The sequence below is a fragment of the Pleurodeles waltl genome, chromosome 2_1 (assembly GCF_031143425.1).
Source record: "Pleurodeles waltl isolate 20211129_DDA chromosome 2_1, aPleWal1.hap1.20221129, whole genome shotgun sequence".
NCBI classification, from domain to species: Eukaryota; Metazoa; Chordata; class Amphibia; order Caudata; family Salamandridae; genus Pleurodeles; species Pleurodeles waltl.
The window spans coordinates 124013563-124029799 of NC_090438.1; the positions used below are offsets into that span (position 1 = coordinate 124013563).

The 16237-nt window shown below is 43.9% G+C and overlaps 1 protein-coding gene across 1 annotated transcript in view; it reads right to left on the bottom strand.

Moving 5' to 3' along the window:
- TMEM164 (transmembrane protein 164) overlaps positions 1–16237 on the bottom strand; it is a 284841-nt gene that overhangs the window by 102718 nt on the left and 165886 nt on the right. The window contains exon 3 of the mRNA XM_069211436.1: positions 7203–7269. Coding sequence (XP_069067537.1) covers positions 7203–7269 — 67 coding nt within the window. The remainder of the gene's footprint in view (positions 1–7202; positions 7270–16237) is intronic.

Below are 16237 nucleotides of genomic sequence, written 5' to 3' on the forward strand. Positions count from 1 at the left end.
TTCCCTACTACACACTACTAACACTTAAGTACAATTTTGGCTAAGTAGTAGGGGCACGGACTACTCTAACTATTCTCATCACACTTTCTCCATCGAGTTCACTGGCTATGATCTGCAAGTGCTTCTATTTTCTTGCCCTTCCATATTTCTCCAGATTGCCATTTGCACACCTACCCTCCACCCAGCATTCCTCTGACCCTTTAGTCTGTCTTCTCTTCATGCCTCGTCACCACTCTTCTTTGATTCCTCAGCTCTTTCTCGAACCATTCACTCTTTTCCGAACCATTCACTCTTTTCTAATATGAGTGTCTAGGAAACAACTGGGATGGTGTTTATCCTCTATGGCTTTATTTGTACATTAAATCATGAAGTCCTGAATTATATGCACTTGTTGCACCTGGCCATTGTTGCAGGGTCATCCCCAATCTTTTTGCCTCCTGCCTCCTATTTTTTCTGACCTGTTTTTGTTGGCTTTTGGACTCTGAGCACCTTACCACTGCTAACCAGTGCTAAAGTGCATCACTCTCTGTGTAAATTGTATGGATGATTGGATCTCCATGATTGGCATATTTGATTTACTGGTAAGTCCATAGTACAGTGCACTAGATGTGCCCAGGTCCTATAAATCAAATGCTACTAGTAGACCTGCAGCACTGGTTGTGGCACCCACATGAGTAGCTCTGTAATCATGTCTCAGACCTGCCACTTGCCAGGCCTAAACATTCCCTTTTCTTACATGTAAGACACCTCTAAAGTAGGCCCTATGTAGCCCCATGGGCAGGGTGCACTGTATGCTTAAGGTAGGACATATACTAGTGTGTTTTATATGTCCTGACCGTGAAATACTGCCAAATTTGGTTTTCACTGTTGCAAGGCCTATCTCTCGCATAGATTAACATGGGGTCTGCCTTTAAATATGATTAAAGCGTAGATTTCCTTTGGGAGCAGATAGACTTGTGGAGTTTGGGGCCTCTGAACTCACAATTTAAAAATACATCTCTTAGTAAAGTTGGTTTTGAGATTGTCTGTTTGAAAATGCCACTTTTAGAAAGTGGGCATTTTCTTGCTTAAACCATTCTGTGACTCTGCCTGTTTGTGGATTCCCTGTCTGGATCAGTTTGACAGCTGGACTGTTTGCACCTCTCTCTAGACAGTGACACAAAGGGAGCTGGGGTGTAGCCTGCATATCCTGATGAGCCATCTGTGCTAGGAGGGAGAGAGGAGTGGTCACTTACACCTGAAAGGGCTGTGCCTGTCCTCACACAATGCAGTCTCCAACCCCCTGGTGTGTGTCTGGGGCCTGGCCTGGGCAAGGCAGGATTTCACAAACAAGAGAGACTTTCCTTTGAAGTAAGTCTACTTCAAAGGCCAAAATGGGTATAAGAAGAGCACCCAAAACCACAGACTTTAGATCACGTCTGAAAATCAAGAGGGACCTCTGCCTGGAGAAGAGCTGAGGAAGAAGAGCTGCCCTGCCTGTGACTGTGCTTTGTGGAGCTATCCTGCAGTTGCTGCTTCTGCCTGGTGAAAGGGGACAAAGACAGGACTTTGTTGTGCATTCCTGCTTGTGAAGAAATCTCCAAGGGCTTGTCCTAAGCTTGCCTCCTGTTGCTGAAGTCTCACTGCCATCAAAGACTTCCCCTGCAAGCACCTGGACTCTCTGCTGAGACTCCTGCCCTGCCAAGGGGTGCCCTATCCAGTTCCTGGGGCCTTGGAAGGTAAAGCTGGCAGACCAGGATTGAAAATCCATGCACAGACCGCCGTTTTTAGGATACCGTGCAGCCGGATTTTCAACGCAACATCGCTGGGCGCGGAAAAACAACGCAACGCTCTCCTGCGGAGAGAGGAAACGGCGCACGCCGACACGACCGGAGGAGGAGAAATGACACATGGTCTCGCTTGCGGGTGATAAATCGACACATCGCTAACCTTTTTCGACGTACACTCGCCCGTGCTTGTTATTTTGACGCTACCCAGGTACTTTTCAACACTAACAGTGTTTTTACTGTTTACAAAAGGATTTAAGACTTTTTTGCTTTTGAATTATTAACTTGACTTGTGTATGTTGGATTTTTGTCGTTTTGGTCTTGTTTTGTTTAGATAAATATTTCCTATTTTTCTAAACCTGTGTTGTGTCATTTTGTAGTGTAAGTAGATGTTAGTGCATAAAAGTAGCACACAGTCTTTGGCGGGTTGAGCCATGGTGGGTGGTATATCAGGATGTCATATTCTTTGAATTAATGATCATACTCTGGTCTCTTTTGGTGCATACCTCCCACCTTGGCAGACAATACTGTGTCTCTGTAAACTGTCCCAGTGATAAGGGACTGGCTATTTCTATGCAGCTGTATGACAGGACGATGCTTGCCAGTGCTCAATCCTGTAACTCCAGAATAAGGCATCCTATTGTATACATCTGAGCCGCCTCGTTGAGATAATGGTGACAAGATTCTAAAGTCATCTTCATTTACGGAAAGATATCCCAACTCCTTCCGAGTCCTCTTACAAGCCTGAGCCAGTGAGAGCGGTTATAAGAGAACACTTGTTATCACTCTTAGGTTCTTCCAAACCATGCCGAAAGGCCTGAACTCTGTGTCGGTTTGGAGTGGTAAGATAAGCGCCTCAGCCTTCCTCCCACGACCACATCCCAGCCTTTCAACAAGGGCCACAATCTGAGGGTGGTGACATGCACAGGAGTCCTGAGTAAATGCCTACACACCCGCATCCCGTTCCTACTTCCTCAATGATCATCAGTTTCCTAGATGAGGATTTGGGTGTAGGTATGACTGAAACTAGAAGGGATTGAGCACACTTCTGTGTTTCTCTCATTAAAAAGTCCCTGACACAGCAGCACTGTGCAACCCCCCCCCCCCTCTATTTAATTATTGCTTACATCCCCAGTATGTTTACTGCAAAGGAGCCACATCTTGAGTCTCACAGCAGGTTCTGCATATTATTTTGTTAACGAGTTACTCACCATCACCTGTACCGGAGATCGGTACAGGTGATGGTGAGATGGTGGATGGCTAGCGACAGAGCACCTGATGGTGCAGTTTTGTGCAAAATATCTTTTGATCTGCAGGCAACTTTAGTAAGTATGCTTGCTAAACCTCACATCCATCAACTTGTGCTACTTTCTGTGCACAACACCACCAATGGGAAAAGGGAGAGATCTATGTGCTTACCCCACATATCCAAACCAGATTAGCAAGGTGTGATGCTCGAAAGAACTATCACTTTGACAAAGTCTGTGGCCAAGGAAAAAGTTGTTTCAACACTTGGAAAAAAAACAGATATGCTGAATGCCCAGGTGACCAGCTCTGGCAGAGGTGATTTCAGGCACGGTACCAAGTCCCTGTTTGATATAAGGATTGTAAACTGAGCGCTTCCGGCAACTTTGATTGGACTAGACTTTTGAGAACATTCTAAGATGTTCGTCACTAAGAGACAAGATCTGAGTTTGAAAAAGATACCAGTGAAGCCAGCCCCTCCACACCATTCAAAAAACCACAATGAATGGCTTCTTGCGCCCAACCGCCACTCTGAGCGGGGCGTAAGTGGATGAACAGGGGCAGAGAAGGAACAAGGCAGATCAGAGAGAAGACAGGGGCACAAGATATAAGAGAGAGGGCCAAGGTCGATGAGACACAATGAAGAAGAGAGAGAGATCAGGAGCAAGAGAGGACCACTGCTCACAAAGTATGACCAAGCACAGACTCAGTGAAAGAAGAAGTGGTTAGAGGACACGCAACGAGTGGGAAAGAAGATCAAGTTACACAACAATGAGTTAGTGTCGAGTCAGGTGCAAGACAAAAGACAAAGGGGAGGTAAAAAAACATGTCAAATAGCAGAGGGAAATAAGGTGCATGACAGATGGAAGAGGGAAATAGGGTGCATGACAGATGGAAGAGGGAAATAGGGTGCATGACAGATGGAGGAGAGGGCTGAAGCACAAAATGGAATGCCTTACTAAAGACACAGGGTGTATCAGAGAGATGCTGCATTGTCACTCTGGTATTCACATTGGTATATGGCTCATGGCATCCTGTATAATACTGTGATTAAACCCTGTATAGAACTACAGATAAGCCACTCACGAGAAGGTAAACAAACGCTTGGGAAGCACTTAATACAGAACTCATGGCCAGTAAATTGGCCCGGTTCCTGCTCTCCATGTCCATATCCAGGCATAAAAGGAACGATTAATTAGCAAATGGCATACCTCCTAGGACTTGCCTTTTTTGGTTATAAAAAGGAATAATGGAAAGCAGTTATTAAAAGCTCAGTCCTGAGCACTGATGGGCTAATGCAAACTAATGTCTGCAAAAGTCCACAAGGACTCAACAAGGAACAGAGCACCACTTCCAGTCCACTTAAGTCTCCTCAAATCCAGCTAATGAATTCGATAATTGATCAGGTGAGATGCAGCCCATCTGCTGATGCTCTTAGACGTCTCATTAAGGCTCCTCCAATGCGAGGACTGCTAGACGACAGGCGCCTGGGCATGCATTTGCCAAAAAGGCAGAATGGGAGATACAATCAAGTATAAAAATTGCGCCTTTCAGTTGGACTTCAGTGGGAAATATCATTTTTGTTTTTTGGTAATAGCCTTTGCCTTGTTTGATAAAAGTGCACTGCATGCACCAGAAACTTTCTACATCTAGTGTAGGTTCCACATTTGGCAAAGGGGGTTTCATGGTATTTCAGGAAAACACTTTTAGGGTGTTCCACTGAAACCTCCAGGTTCATTCTCGCTGGGAGAAGAATTGCCGAAATCCTTAACACTGTACATTTTTATCACAACAGTAATTGTGAATGCAAATGATCACGGACCATCGGTAAGCTTCTAAAACTATTTCAAAATAATATCAAAATGTAGCTGAAAAATACATTAAGACATATTAAGTTTGAGGTCTACTTGAATTCCAACATCCACAGAAATTGACCATTTATATTAGTGACACCACAACACATCAGGGCCATCCTTCCGCAGAATGAGCTTCACATTTGAAAAGCGAGGGCGGAATGGTGCTGATAATTCTAACAGGCCAATTTCAGTGATTTTAAACTTTACCTGGACCTCAACCATACGGAGGGAGGAAGAGAAGGAGAAAAATAGAGAGATGGAGAGTCTGAGTGTTTCAGAGGTACCTCTGTAGAGAAGGTGAGCATCTCACTTCATGGGAAATCAAGAGGGAAAGGATGTGGGGTAACAGTCAAAGCTGCCGACTTTGGAACTAGGGAACCAGGTTCGAGTCCTGCCAACGGCTCAACATCCTGTGATGCTGGGTAGATCACTTAATCTCCCCATGTCCAGACCAAAAACGAGTGTGTCCTTCTGTAATATAACTGGTGCTCACGTAAAGCCACCCAACACCTTTAGGTCGAATTTCCGCTACATAAACTGCAAAAAAGGAAATCCCATATCTCTATTTTAATTACAGACCCAGACCAAGATGACCGTAAGTTAAAACAAAAGCTCTAGAAAGGATAAAGGGGTTTCAAACAGCCATAGGCAACGCCATGAACGAATAAAACACACTGAACAAATGTTCAGCACATTTTGCAAACACATAGGACTTGATTCCATTTGGTGCGTTTCCTTATTTTACAAATTTGTGGCCAGTTGTTTTTGAATTATTGACCAAAACAAACGACCAGTGCGAAAGCACTGGTGCTGTGCAGGTCCACGCATGTTAAAAAAAAATAAAAAATCACAGGTTCATCCATCACAAACATTGTGCATGTACCAGGTCACCAGATTTGCCTTGGTACATTCACATTTGCAAACACTAGTGGTTTCAAATACCACAATCTAAACCATGTAGGCGCTTGCCATGCATAAAGAGAGTCCATGCTCTGGTCTGCTACGCGTACCTCACACGACACAGACTTTCATACAGGCCACACGTTGGGGGGAAAAAACATGAAACTAAACACAGACAAGTGTAGCATGGGAAAGCTCTCACTTCCACAAACTGGGTAACCGCTTATGATGAATGAAAATTCAGACTTAATCTAAAGTTCTAACTTCAAACTAAAGTCATAAACAAAATCCATGAGGTTGAAGCCATGGCCCTTAAAGACACGTCACACATACAGTGCACAAGTTGCATGAAGGTTAAAAACCCAACAGACCCTACCGTTGGCCAACATCGAACAACACACATCAACAAGGCCCAACTGATACAAATACCAACATCCAGGCAACGAGTTAAGCTGGATTTCAAAATAAAACTTACTTCACTGTTCGAGAGCAGCAAACATAATACTTCAACAAAATAAACACATATTTTTTCAGACTTTATTTTAAATACATCACAACAGTGTGTGACAGCTTCGATTTCTTTTAAACAATATACATTTACATGTGTCTTAGCACATACCCCTAATATAATAGAGACAATATATTGCAGGTAATTGTGTGAATGGACCCATCTCACTTTGGCTCTTTCATTCTCTACCACTGTAAAGTGAGATCCAACTCCACTGAGGAAGCAGTCAGGAGACCGGTTAGAGGTGATAATCTGTACTGGGTCTTATCACATATAAATACATTTAGCATCTGTGGTGATGTAGCACTTTGGTGTGTTTAACAACACATTCTGTTTTTATCGGTCTTCTGTAGGTTTTGTTTAGATCAGTGCTTCCCAACCTGTGGTCCGGGGCCCCTTGGGGGTTTGCAAAGCCTCATCAGGGGGTCTGTGAATGCTTAGAAAATTTAATATTAACAATTAGGTCCCCAGCTTTTAGTAATGATTAATTGGAGAGATCCCATAATGATTCAGTGGGGGGTCCCTGGGATCCAGTACTGATAAAGTGGGGGGTCCAGAGAAGTCAAAAGGTGAGAACCACTGGTTTGGATAACCAAAACATGATGGGCAGATGATCTAGGAGGGCCTTCTGCCTTGAAGTGCTGAGAAGCAAAGTGATACAATTATCTGAAACTCTGATTAAAGAAATACCATCTATACCTCACACTGTCCACACCAATGGAAGCTCAGTGAATTGTCTTCAGGACCACAGGCATGGGCAGCTGGAAAAGGCAGGTTCTACTCCCAGTGTTGTGCACAAGCTGCAAACGACCTTAGAAATCTGGATTTCCTTCCCTAACAGTAGCTTTTATCATGGGAACTACAGTATGGAACAGAAAAGCAAACCTTTGAACAATGAAGATAGATAATGGAACAGCATATACTCACCAGACGGGTGTTCACCACAGGGAATAACAGCGCTAACAGAGCTCCGTTCAACATATGCATCTGAAGCCTGACCAGAGAAAACAACAGATTATAATTGATATTAATAGGGATTTTCAGCAGAAATCACAAGCAGCCAAAAATGAATAACACCAATGAGAAACACCTAAAACCACTTGTATGATCTGAGCTGCTGTGTTAATTCAATGACTAGTAATATGATCAGAATGAACAATAGATACATTAATGGCCCATAACTGGATGCACAGCCTAGACCTTCTTATCTAACCTTCTTACCTAAAGTCAACATTATCGATTAGAAACTCAATTGTTGACAAAAAGAGAGCATTTCATATTAAATGTCCATAAACGCAAAGGAAAATTTACATTTAAAAACTCTTTAATGTTAATGGAAAAGAATATACTTAGCAGTATTAGGAATCAGTGGGTTACAGGCTCTCTGCCCTCCCACTGCCACATCTAACTGAAAAAACGTCAGGTGGCAAAAGTTAAAACTGGATATTCAGTAGATAACAACTGGCCCTTTACTGGCCTAACTCCCTTGGCACGTAGGCTTACTAAAGGGTGAACTACAATGTCCAGTCGTATCTACTCCCTATTGTTACTATCAAATTCTCTACTTCTCAAAGATGGTTTTTGCCTGGGAAAGTTTTCCATCTAGGACAGCATGATGTTCCTATAAAATTGCAACCCTAACCTTCCTTGTTCTGTCTTATATCCCCAAATTAAATGAAGCTCCACCGAGTGTAGGGTAGGATTTTTTTTTCACATATGAGGGTCAAGTACCATAATGTGGTGGGTCCTGTTCAGTTACAGTTTGATATAACCTCCTGCGTGAATTGACCCAGAGCCTATCCCGATAATAGAAAGTTCTTGCTCTCAACTGCTGACCATCAGGTGCCAATCCTCGAAGGATTGCACAAAGTACTTCGTGGGGAGTACACTACAGTTTTCTTCAGCACTTCAGTGCCATATTTCCCACATTTTCATCCTATTCAATGCAGACATCACAGTCCACCCTGATGCGTTTTTAGGGCTTCTTTAAATGCTGAACCTTCAAAATAATAATATTCAGCATTCTCCTTGTAGGCTGTTTTAGGGAATTCCTACTTTTTTGCACTCTGGTTAATCCATGGATTTGGTTTGAAGAATCTTAACCCTCAAATATCTGCAGCCCATTCTACATGGCTGAACCCACCATCACTAACTGCATCTGCCTTTTAACCCCAGCCCTAACTGGATCACCTTCCTTTTAACTCCTGGTTAAGCAAACCACAAAGACCCCTTGCAACGTCCTCATGACGTATGAGGTTTTGGATGCAGGCCAGCATTATTCACAATGAGAAGCACCAGCGTTTTTACAAGACCATCTGTGGTCTGTCCAGCACTGTTCTTCACAGTTTGTCCACCACCCTGTTAACAAAGGTACAAAAGGAAGGCTTTTAATAGGCACCCTTGCTTTACCACCCAGGAAAAAATCAAATGGTTGAGTGGGTTGTCTTCCTGCCCATAAGAGTTGACTTTACACAGGCGACTATTTGCTTAAACAAAAGCCCTTTCATTGCAAAACTGAAAGAGGGACTCACCACAGGAGTAGGACATAATCTCTACTATCAAAGGCCTGCAGGTGGTTTTTGATGCAAAGATAGTGCGAATTTACAGAAAATATGCTCTAATTTTAGCTTCTGGAGCACATTCCAGACCCTCTTCAGAATAAGACTGTAAAGGTTCACATCAGCTTTGCGTTATGTCAGGAGGGGGCTTTACCTGTTCACTTCTGATTCAGGGTAAAACGGAGGAGCCCTTTTTAGACCATTTCACGACCCTCCTTGTGTGTGCAACTCTCCTTCACTTGAACAGAGTTATCAGTAATATGATCCAAGTGCCAGGAGGCTATAAAATCACCTATCATGGCCAACAAAATGACAGACTGTCTTTACCTGCTGCTGTACTTTCTTTATTTATCCCAAGTTAACCATTGTGCTTTCCCCCTGTCTCTAAAACCAAGGCCTTGTACTGGATCTCCAGTGGGTCTATCTGTCCTACAAAAGGGATTGCTTGGAGCTCCTGGATTGCTGTACCTCACCTGTCGATTCAAACTGGGGTGGGGTTAGACAGGTTTGGACTCTTGCATGCTTTTAGCAGCTCTTTGTGGACACAAACAAACGAACCGCAAGGAGCACTAGGCTTCTATCACAACTTCAGTTGATACAACGTCTGCATTAAATAAGTACCATTTTAGGGACCAAAAGTACTCCAGTAATACAGGTGGAGAAAAATCATTAGGGCTCATTTACAGCCTCAAACATCTTAACCTCAGCAGCAGATGGAAAAATGCCAATTTAACCTTTCCTCAACTGGCAAGCAGTCAATATTCAGCAGTGACGAAATAATCAAATTGTAGAGAGAAATTGTTGTCAGTAAAGATTACACTGGTGGGTTAATTTGACATGTACATCAATTTAGCAGTCTAACACTTTAAGGCAATGGCTCTGGAGCAATTTATTCAACTTAGAGCCACTTTGGCCTCTTTTGTGACCACAGGAATTGGGTCACAAGTTTCTTCATCCTCCACAGGGCCCCAATGTCAAGTCGAGTCTAGGTTTATAAAGCACAACTACGCACCTTTAAGGGTCTCAAGGCGCTAAGGGGGTTCGTCCTCTGAGCTTCAGTTGAAGAGCCAGGTTTTAAGGTCCTTCCGAAATTGAGGTAGCAATGGTGACTGCCTGAGGTGCAGGGTCAAGGTGTTCCAGCTCTTTGCTGCAAAGTAGGCACAGGATCTTCCACCAGCTGAGGCCTTCCGTATGCAGGGTACAGTGGCGAGTGCTTGTTGAGTGGAGAGATCTGGTGGGGGAGTAGAAGGTAATGCAGTGGTTGAGGTAGGCGGGTCCTAGGTCGTGGAGGGCCTTTTAAGCGTGGATGAGGAGCTTGAAGTTATTTCTTTTCTCAATGGGAAGCCAGTGGAGGTCTCTTAGGTGAATAGAGATAGGTTCGCGGTGGGGAATGTCCAGGATAAGTCTGGCGGAGGCATTTTGGATGTGCTGTAATTTTTTCAGGTTCATAGAGTGCGTTGCCATAGTAAAGTCTGCTGGTAACCAGGTCATGGGTTACGGTTTTGCGTCAATCCTTTGGGATCCATTTGTAGATCTTTCGGAGAAGTCGGAGTGTGTGAAAGCAGGAGGATGCGACTGAGTTGACTTGGCAGGTCAAGGTGAGCGATGAGTCCAGGATGAAGAGGAGGTTGCGTGCGTGGATTGTTGGGGGTAGGGGTGCCGAGGTTCGATGGCCTCCAGGAGTTGTCCTAGGCTGATGTGGATGTTCCCAGGATGAGGATCTCGTTTTCGTCAGAGTTGGGCTTGAGGCAGCTGTCCTTTATCTAGGTGGCGACAGCTTCCATCCCGGTGTGGAAATTCTTCTTGGCCGTAGTGGGGTTTTGAGTCAGTGAGATGATCAGCTGGATACAATCGGCGTAGGAGACAATGTTCAGCCGGTGGTCTCCGACGACTGATGCAAGCAGGGCCATGTAGATGTTGAAGAGTGTGGGGCTCAGGGAGGAGCCCTGTAGAACTCCGCAGCTGATCTCTGCAGGTTCTGACAGGTAAGGCAGGAGTCTGAGACTCTGTGTTCTGCCAGACAGAAAGGAGCGTATCAATTGTAGGGCCTTTCCGCAGATGCCGGCTGCGTGGAGCCTGGAGCAGAGGGTGAGGAGTGAGACCTTGTCAAAGCCTAATGTTAAACTTAGCTATACCCACCCGTCTGAGACAATCATTCACAAACCATCTTTGTTCCCTTGCTTAAGACATGATACATTCTAGTTTTGCCTGGCCAAAGCATCGCCTAGGTCTGTATACCATAATAAAGTATAGCTACCTTTTTACCTTCTTAGGAAGAAAAGTGGATGCTAATGTTGCTTACATCCTTAAAACATTTCTGGCACTATGTGGAGTCTTCCTTTTAGCCGATTCCTTTTACCTTGATATTTGAGAGGGAGGACTCGAAGAAAAACAACTTGTAACACTCCGACCCAACACCAGATGGCGGGCTATGCACAACATGTGTATCTACAGCGACAGATGCCATCGAACTGTATGTTATTCCTTCCCAAACTTTTGTGGCAATCTGCACTCCTTTTGATCATTAGAGCCATTATCTTACAGCTGAGACAGCTTCATTCTGAGGATGTTTGTATGGGAATTCCTTGAGTAACTTGCGGCTGCTAGTTGTCAATTATTGGCCACCATTGTGGATGATGGGAGCGGAGACTGACACGTGACCCCCTCTAGATGACTAAACCACAGGTAGTTTAGGTGATGCAGCTTCCCGAATTCTACGATGGTCAGCTTGACTTTTTGTGTTAGATAGACTGGTAAGGTCCAGCCCACTGTGCTGGCCACAGTTCTTGCTTTTTCCACAGTTGGCACTCTCTGCACCAATAACACTAGCAAACTCTATGTGAGTGCTCCTTGTTTCACAAGGTCACTAGATACACAGACCTTGGGGAGAATGCGGCTTGTTCCAGTCTAGGAATACCCACACAAAGATAGGATGTCCAATCTGCTTATGCCCCAACAGTATCTTGTTATGATCCTAGTTGGAGGGATGTCAACAAGAAACAAGGGGCTTGTTTAGTGCTCTATCATAAACTCTGCAGTCTAAATAAGTTCCTGTCAATCGCCCAACACAGTGCTACAGATTCCATTATGCATTTCTCTTTCGCCAAGACTCTTAAAAGAGGTGGACACAACAGGTCACAGTCCCTCTTGAATGGGGGCTGGACTTGATACACATCAGAGCAGGGGACTAGTGGTGCAGGGTATTATTTGCTTTTTGTGATATTAACTCATTCCATTTGCAAGAGATTCTGCTAAGTGTGTGAGGGTAGTCACAAACCAGAAGGTTTTCACCACTATGATTGCTTGATTCTCTGTTAAACACAAGGTCTCCTTCTGGACTGATATTGTGAAGTAACCAGAGGCAGATCTAGAAACAGTACGCAGTCTTTTTTTCCGAGTTCTGACCCTAGGCACTTTTTCTGCCCCATTCTAGACAATCAATACTGTATAACAAAGAGGATGCATAAAAAAAACTGTAACTTGTTAAAGATCTGCGAAATTCCAGTCTTGCAGAGAGATACCTTACTTCTTACCCCTGGTCTTAACAAATATGGAAGTCTGTGGTTCCAACTGATTATGACTTGAGTGCACCAGACACCACAATGTTTGTAGGGGCTATATCCATTCAACCCATTATATGTGCCCATGCTGAGATACCCTTAGGTCAAGGGGAATTCAGCTCTACGAATGTGGTCCATGGACAAAAATGATGTGCAACCGAGGGCAACCTGTTGAAATGTGGACATAGGCTTAGTTAGGGCAACCCGAGGGAACATGGGCCTGAATCTTTTTAGTTAGGTAAGGAGGTGTTCCTTCTCCATAGAGGGCCTAATGGCCAAAACAGAGTATCTTGAAAACTGATCTGTATGACTGCCAGCATCTCAGTAGGAAGGGATTTCTAGGTAGTATCCTTGACTGCTCTAGCAACAGGGCTCTGAAATCACTGCAGCTGTTTGATTAAGTGAGAGGGAAATCAATAGCAAACGCATTTAGCATAATCCAGCTTTATCCACTAGTGCAATAGTTGTTTGTATCTTTTTGAGTTGATAGATAAAGAAAAATCTTTTTGCAAGAGTGCAAGTAGAAAAAGACAGTCTTAACTATGAAAAAATATGCTGAATCAAGTGATTTCTCCCCTACAATTTCTTTAACCACTGGTGCTGATATGAGAGAGTGCTTAAGGAGATAGTTCATATGTATGTAATGTTTGCAGATGGGCTGTTGGTGACCATTATCTACAACTTCAATAGAGTCCTGCCCCATCCATAATCAAAAGCCAATTAAGATCAAACTACGGCCCTGGTAAGGTGGGAGAGCACAAGTTCACTCCAACTGTTGTTGACAGTTCACAAACTAGAAGCTGAAAAATGGGTAGACAGGCCACATAGACAGGCTCTGAAAAGTGTTCTCTGTGACTCAGCATTTAACAGTGGTGAGAGACGCAACAGGATCCAACAGTAAGAAAATAACTGGTGAATTTCAGGACTGAAATTAGCTTTCAGTCACCGTGGTGTGCGGCCTGTGCTGACCAGTGGTTATCTTGGGAAGCATGTTCTCAATCAAGGAGACTTTGATGGCTCTGTGGCTCCCTAATTCATGTTCTCAATCAAGGACACTACAAGCATTAGGGCCTGGATTATAACCTGGGTAATAACGTAATTTGGGGGCAAACGGCTACTCTCATTCTCACCCAATGTAGGATAAAAAGTTGGGTATAACCTGCACCCAATGCACCCGTTTACCCTTTCAACCAGGTAAAAGCTGGTGCACATAGGGAAATTGTAAGAATCAAATGCTGGCTGCGCATCCTGGAAGGGATGAATGAATGCACAATTATTATGCAATGCACCATTCAGATTTGTCAAATTTGGAATCAAGGGTAAATTCCAATTTATTTAATTCCCGCTTCACACCGAATTGGTAATGTTAGTGGGGGCAAAACGTTTAAAGATTGTGGGAACCTAGCTAAGGTTAATTTACAGGACGATTTTAGCAGGTGTGTAATGTGTACAATGTGAAGGCCTATCTCTCCTTTGAAACCCACTCCCACAACCAGTTGAGATCTTGTCATTAAAAACCTGCTGGTGTGTAATAAAACAAATCAAATGCTACATCCTCTAAAAATACTCTCCCTTAGACAACTTACTAACATAAAAACATTACATGATCCAAACCTGCTCACTGCTCTATTTCCATAACATACAGATAATGATACAACGAAGAGCCTTTCTATCATCTAACTGCTTAAAGTTGAACTCCAACATTTTCTATGTTTGCATCCTCTTATGAAGATCAAAGCAATGCTCTACTAATTGGTAAAAGGGATGTCCAAAACAGTTATAAATATTAGTTTTATAGCGTACACAAGATCTTGTCCCCAAGTTCCCATGCCCACTGATAAATGGTTAATGCTATCCCCTTACTTGACAAGCCTCAAGCAATGTGTAAAGGAAGCTGTTTACCCCGCAGGAAGTAATCTGATCTAGAACTAAATTTGTACTGAAGTAACTATTACGAAATTCCTGGCAATGAAAGGACGAGGTACATACAGTGAAAGCTTAAGGCCTGTGTGAGGACACCGTGACCTTGAGATATATAAACAGAAGCGATTTGGATATCAAAAAGATCTACTTGGCAGCAACTCCAGTAAATATGAAATTATAAATATATATGCAATATGAAGAAACTTTCAAATACCCAATCCGATGTTGGTGATGCTGTACTTAGTTCACCTGCAAATATTCGGAATTAGACTCGACTATAAAGGAGATATCTCTGTATCAGTGGACGTTCCTGGGATGTCTTCAGGTACTAACACTTTGCCTATTGCTGACAACAATTACCTTTAATTCTCTGCATGGTGAATCGTTTGTCCTTAGGAAAACCAGGGAAGCCCTGCTGCCAACAATTCCAACATGGGGACCTCCTCATGTAGTCTGACTCATATCAGTTTCCCTTAAAAGTAAAAGCGGGGGGGGGGGGGGGCACAATAGCAGTGCCTTCAAGAAGAGGCCTCTCTCATGTGGGAAGTGCGAGAAAGCTCCGTTTGAGACTGTAGATGATTGAAAGTAAAAAAAATTATGCTTAATGTGGTTCAGGTTGTACTAAAAGCGATTCAGGGTTAGCGTGAAATAAACTTATGCTTTGTCCACTTTAGGTTTGGAAAGTGAACTTAAAAACATATTTTAAAATAATAACGAGAATGTACTCGGAGATTTCAAACAGTCAAGATGGCTGTATCATTTTTTATTGCTGGTGGGTTGGTAAGCAAGACAAAGGGAGGGAGTGAGGGCATGGGGGGGCAACGCTGACAACCGAGGGTGTGGGGGGGGAAAAGCACTATGAGTAGGACGCAGCTGGTGCGGGCCGGGTCACAGCGCTTATTTTTTGTTAATTATGGGGCGGGATGTAGGAGAAAACACAGAGAGAGAGTGGGTGTGGGTCAACACAAAGGGGAGGAGGGTGAGTTGGGGGCAACTCAAGCAACGGGGTGGGATGATCGGTTGAGAGGAAGCACAAGGACAACAGAAGGTGGGAGAGACTGGGGGTAAGCAACAACACAGACAACAAACGATTGGTAGCAAGCAACCACACAGGCAATGGAGGGCAGGCGGGTGGGGGCAAGCCACACGGATGGGGGAGGTTGGGCGGGGGCAAGCCATGTGGGAGGGCAGTGGGGGCAAACCACATGGACGTGGGAGGGCAGGTACTTTGCAAGCCACATGGACGCAGGACGGCGGGTGATAGCAAGGCTCATGGACGCAGGCAGGTGGGGGCAAGGGTTATGAACGCAGGAGGGCGGGTGGGGAACAAGCCATGCAGACTTGGCAAGCCACTTGAGAATGGGTAGGGGGAGCAGAACAAAGAGGAATTATTCTCTAATATGCCAGAGTCGTGGTTTGACTCAACACCCACCCCAGAAATGATCTGTATAAAACTCTTCTAAGACTAGTGGTATTCTCAACATGCCCCTTTGCCCGCTTTTCTGCCTGTCTGTTGCAGGACCCTTAAGAGCCTGGCACCCTGAAACCTAAGAAAACCAATTAGTGGGTACCCCTGAAAAGTATTAAAGCCAATGTGTTATCTCAGCAAAGCAGTAATGAGGAATTGCAGCAAGATCCCTACATAATGTGTGTGAATTTAATTATGCATAAAACACCAAATGAGGATTTCAAGAGAATGTTGTTCAATCTTTTTGGTTAACTTAATAAAATCCTTAGACTCATCTGATGGCTAATGTACTATCCAGAGAAGACTATATCTTCCCAACATTTGATGGCATGAAAACCCAGCCTAAAATTATTGGATCTCCACAAAGTTTTCCACTGCAAACTCCTGAAAGTCCTATCTAAAGTTGCAGAATCCTCCTCTGTACCAGCCTGACAGAACTGTCTGGTGAAGAGT